This window comes from Limulus polyphemus, unplaced genomic scaffold (assembly GCF_000517525.1).
Source record: "Limulus polyphemus unplaced genomic scaffold, Limulus_polyphemus-2.1.2 Scaffold2678, whole genome shotgun sequence".
Lineage (NCBI taxonomy): Eukaryota > Metazoa > Arthropoda > Merostomata > Xiphosura > Limulidae > Limulus > Limulus polyphemus.
This window is the reverse complement of record NW_013668288.1, coordinates 133,314-139,178: the sequence shown is the minus strand read 5'-3', so window position 1 is coordinate 139,178 and position 5,865 is coordinate 133,314. Positions and strand designations below refer to the sequence as shown.

General features: G+C 35.0%; 1 protein-coding gene across 1 annotated transcript in view; it reads right to left on the bottom strand.

Annotated features, from left to right (window-relative positions):
• LOC106467616 (atrial natriuretic peptide receptor 1-like) overlaps positions 1 to 5,865 on the bottom strand; it is a gene marked incomplete at its 5' end in the record, with an annotated part of 119,125 nt that overhangs the window by 15,718 nt on the left and 97,542 nt on the right. Inside the window, one exon of the mRNA XM_013927977.2 lies at positions 4,432 to 4,500. Within this exon, the coding sequence (XP_013783431.2) occupies positions 4,432 to 4,500 (69 nt within the window). The remainder of the gene's footprint in view (positions 1 to 4,431; positions 4,501 to 5,865) is intronic.

Below are 5,865 nucleotides of genomic sequence, written 5' to 3'. Positions count from 1 at the left end.
ATATGGGATTGACCGTCACATTATAACGCCCCCACGGCTGAAAGGGCGAGCATGTTTGGTGGACGGGGATTCGAACCCGCGACCCACAGATTGCGAGTCGAGCGCCTTATCCACCTGGCCATGTTGAGAAAAAAAATACCCAATCCAGTTTTCTTAATTTGAACTGAAATGTTTTGGACATTTTTATTGGCTAAAAAAGAAGGTATTTTCCGCACTCTTTTAGCGTTGGGACTGTGAAATGTCATTTGAAGTGATAAAGTGACTGATATCTGTCAGCGCACCACGAGCTTAACGGCCAAGCACAAGAAACATGGAAGTCTCCAAATGACACCTTGGTAGATATTGTGCAGCAAGCCGAGTACAATACTATGCCTGTAGCTGCTTTCAAATTGTTCCTGTCTCCTCATCCTACTGCTTACTACCGTGATGCTTCGACCTTCCCTACCGAATCGCAGGTGAAATCGTTCGTATCTAAATTAAATCTAAACATAGAAAGGTGATAGCAGAAGCATAAGAGGTTAGCAATTGTTTAATTAATGATGCTGAGAATGTGGCTTTATTGATATATAATGAATGTACCCCCAGCGGTAGACTTTAGTACGAGCTAGTATGGAGACTTGAGGATGCTGTATTTCACTTTAAAATTTATCAGTTGATAACTAGCAAACGAAATGTTGTCTCGAAAAGATACGTCCAAAACCACCCTCTTTGGGAGTTTCCGGATTGGACTTATTTTTAATATTCAACAAATTATAGTGTAAAGACACCCCTTGGCTCCTGAGGGACGTGTTAAAAATCACTTACCGAAGTTGAAAACAAATCACTATTAACGTATTGTAGCATCATCTGTTGGGTTCAAAATATATTTAAGTTGTCTTTAACACATATAAACATTGGTGTTTATGAATTATATGTAATATGATATGATCTCTTATTTAATCTATGATGGTTTTCGCACTTTCCCGAATACTCAAAGATATTTCTGTAAATATGGTAATAAACATTTAAAGATATAAATGTTTGTTTGTTTGTAATTAAGCACAAAACTACACAATGGGCTATCTGTGCTCTGCCCACCACGGGTATCGAAACCCGGTTTCTAGCTTTGTAAGTCCGTAGACATACCGTTGTGTCACTGGGGGCAAAGGTATAAATATCAGACAAAAAAAATTAAACATAAAATCTTAACTCGACTGGGGTTTGAAAGTGAGGTTTCTACATGATAGTGAAGTAGTATACCCACCATACCGCCCATTGCTTGTAAGTGAATATAAACAAATAATTCAAATATCTAACTTAAACTACCATGTTATTCGGTTTTATTCCCCTAATATTGTATGGTTTTGCTCTACAAACACGATGAGATAATAATTAAAAACAGTAATACACTGGACTGGGATTTGAACGCGAAACTTCGGCTTGAGAGAAACCACTGAGCCAGTTTGAACGTTGCCAACAAAGCGAACGTTACGAACAGAGATTGGAATGTTAGCAATAAAGGTAGCGTTGCGAACAGAGAGTGGTTTATATAAATATATATAGATAACATTGCAGTTTAACTTAACCTGTTTTAGTCCTTCGCTGAAAAATAAATGCATCGACTCTTCAAAAACTATACAGCAGTCCCTAGTTTTACTTTGATAAATAAACACAAAACTGTACAATGGGCTATCTGTGCTATGCCTACCGCATGTATCGAACCCAGAATTTTAGCATTGTAAGCCATGAGACTTACCGCTGTTCTACTGGGTAGCGCCTAATTTTGAAGTGATATACCAGAGGGAAGGCAGCAGGTGAACACCACCCACCCCTAATTCGTGGCCTATTCTATTATAATAGTAGGATTTGATGGTCACTTTAATAATGCACAGACACAAACGACCCTAAAGTGCGAAACAGGACAGGAACCACGAATCCTTCAGTCCACAGTCTGGCACGCTAATCCTCGGGTGGGAGGGGGCGCATGTCTCTTACAAAGTGAAACATGTAAAATATTTACGATTGTTTGTTTTTTGAATTTCGCGCAAAGCTACACGAGGGCTATCTGCGCTAGCCGTCCCTAATTTAGCAGTGTAAGACTAAAGGGAAGACAGCTAGTCATCACCACCCACCGCCAACTCTTGGGCTACTCTTTTACCAACGAATATTGGGATTGACCGTCACATTATAACGCCCCCACGGCGGAAAGGGCGAGCATGTTTAGTGTGATGGGGATTCGAACCTGCAACCCTCAGATTGCGAGTCGAGCACCTTAACCACCTGGCCATGAAAATATTTACGAATTATATATATCCAAGAAAGACTCCGAAACAAGTAGTTCAGCACATAATGAAAATTCTACCACTATAGGGACAAATCTCATTCAATATCTATCGTTATATTCACAAGAACTTAATGAAAGAGTGAAAGATAAAATTATGTACGTTAACTTTATTTTATAAAGAGGCAACTTGGTTTGCAGTACCAAAGAAAAAAAACAAGGTTATATTTGATAGATGTAAATCGCTAGGGAAATTATTTTGATAATTTTGTTCTTCTTCAATTATATATTGTTGTGATATGACATTATAATGGACTAGCAGAGACGTTTTCTGTCAAATTATTATCTTTATTGCAACAGTATTTCTTTAAATACACACGAAATGTAATCGTAGACACTGAAATATGTAAGTCCATTTGTATTTCGGTCACACTTTATAAAACCTTAACTAACGTTAGGCCTAAGTTCGATAAAGAGATAAATTAACACTGTACCGTGTACGTTTTTTGCATCAGCTTAGTTAGAACTAAACTATACTGTACTTAATACTATCGATGAATAAACTTACAAAGTTATTCTAGGAACTAATGTCAGACCTTTTTAAAAACTTCAAACTTTTAATGTTATTGTACTAAACGGTTAATAAAGAATATTTACATCCACCTTTTTCTGTTCCTTCCTTCATAGAGCAGTTGTAATGACTTATTGGTTGAGCTTTCCAGCTCTCTGGCGCAGGCAGGCGCTTGCACTGTTTTTCCGGATAAAATTCTTACTGCGCATGCTTATAAGGCGTAGTGACAGCATAATTATAGTATGACAAGATTTCGGTGTCTGCGATTAGAATTCTTTTGTTTTATTCTAGAAATCCTGTATTTAAAGAAGTAGTGTTAACTTAATGTCTCAGTTAATAAATGTATAAACAATCTGCTATGAATAAATAAATGTTTCTATACCTCTGCTGCTAGATATGTTTATTCAAGCAAGTATGACAAAACACAATTATGTATATTCAAAATGCCCACAATCTTCATTATCAACAGATGAGTTTCATATTATGTAAGCCTTGCACCAGCTATATCGTAGGGTTAACTCAGTGTGTTAGCTAATAAATTTTTACCAAACAAACTTTTCAAAAATTTATGTTAAATGTGAATTTATGTTTTTAAAACTGAAACGTGTAACCAAACCCAGCGATAAAAAAAACAACTACGGATATATCTCACGTTATAAGTTTCGTTTTTTTTACGAAAGAAATATGATGTAGAATGCTCTACTGCCCGAAGACGGCTGCAGTATAGCAGTCAAAATGTTGCTAATAAATAAAACGAAAATATTAACGTGGAGTAAATCTGTACTATTTATATTATTACTGTCATAATGAATCTAAACACGATTGTTTTACATAACTTGTATAATATGACAACAGAATTACCTGGTTGTTTTTCTGCAGTCAATAATATATTTTAACAATAGAGGATATTTCAACCAATCTCCCCTATTATCTATCGCTACTTTTGTAGATAACATTTTTATTGAAAAATAACGTTTATTTATTCTCATGTATGAAAAATATTGAATTTCTCAAAAAATTGGCGTTAATTATGAATTATTACGATTTTTCTTCATTGAAAAATATATTCATTTCACTCTGTGTGAACTGAAAACTCTTGATTTTTGGTACAATCTTATCTTCTGTTTCTATATAAAGTTATACTTCCAAGATGTTGACATCAACACTCAGACAGTAAGACAATCTTTTTTTACAATCTAAAAAGGGAATAGTATATGTAAGTAATTAAATTTGTATGAATAGAACATGGCCAAAAACAAACACCCTGAACATTTCAAAAAATATATTTATAAACTAAAATTTGAATACGTCTAGTGCTAAATATATTTACTTAAAATGTTATCCATACATTTAGAAAAAAAATGTACTAATTTTCTAAACCTCCAGATTAAAACCTAGTTAATATTCATATTGGATATTAAGTACACAACGTAGGTTCAGGATGAAAATCATGCTACAATAATTAACTTCCCTACGGGGTTCGACACACTTGTTACAAAATGAGCTAATCAAAATCATCCATTTCGATTCCAGTAACGATGAAGAACACGTATAATTAATTATATATACCTAATTAATGGAGTACTGTAAAACAAATTACCTTGTAGACGTCGAAATTTTCAATTATGGAGTCAAAACAAGTGTAGAGATCATTTAATAGATCTATCACCTGGAATGAAAAACAAATGTTTGAAAATTCTTGATTTTAACCAGAGTAGAAACCACCTGAAATATTATAAACTACGCATTCACAAATTTAGTGGAAAACTGACAAACATGACAAAACGCTAGTTAATGGTCGAAGTTCTATATTATATGTTTTTATATAGTATGAAACATTATTATGGAAAAGGGGAGAGGAAAAAGGGGGAAGTCAAATGCATATACTACAGAAATTGCATCCCCTTCTAGTGTGAAAATTAATTGCTTCAGAATACATTCACCTGCTCATAATTTACACTGTGATTGATTGTCATCTAACCAATCAGAAAGTGCTACGCCAGTAAAAAGCCTATAAAAGTACTCGTATCACACTGTACCCAGTAGTAGTAGTGTGATTCTATGCATGGTTTACAGAATTGGAGAATTAACGTACGACAGGCGTGTAAAAGTCTAAGTTTGGGCTGGTCCTTGATAATACATGAGGGTACATGAAACTACGATTGTTAATAACAGAAGTGATCGAGATATAAACCCAAAATTTATTTAGGTACCTCGGGGTATATTCTTCACAACATAGATGACGGTCATGGGGGGGGGCAATTATCCCCCTCTTCAAAATGAGAAACACAATTATTTCTTTATTCATTCAGCATATGTATATATCTATTTTTTATTCAATTCACAATTTCACACTACTTTGCCCCTCCTGGAAGAATTTCTTCGGAGGCCCATGACGATAGTCGAATACATATTTTGTCATTTATATTTCTGTAAGTGCCGGTGTTAATGTTACTTCACAAACAATAAGAGACATATTAGTACAAAGGAGTCTAAATGAATGAGCAGCTGCTCGACTCGAAAACCGCTGCTGAAAAGAGTTAATCACACCACAAATAGCGGAATGAAAAAATTGGAAACGTGCGCATTTTACAAATGAATTCTAATTAAAAGTATCCGGTGGCAATCAATAAAAGTTTGTTCGAGAGGAATATGAAAAGTATCATAGTCAATGAACATCATCTATAGAGAAGCATAGTATGTTTGATAATGCATCTCAGCGACCGATATCGGTGATCTACACAAAACTGATGGCACCCTGACTGCTGACATTCACATGCAGCTTCTGATACATCATCCCATCCCCTAAAAAAACACGATTCATCTGGTGGGGATTCATCTTCCGGGAATACAACGATCACAATCATACAGTGAATATGGTGAAATGATACCTTTTCTTTAAAAACTCTTATGTAACACTCACAACCATAGATTGGTACTCTTATGTAACACTCACAACCATAGATTGGTACTCTTATGTAACACTCACAACCATAGATTGGTACTCTTGTATAACACTCACAACCATAGATTG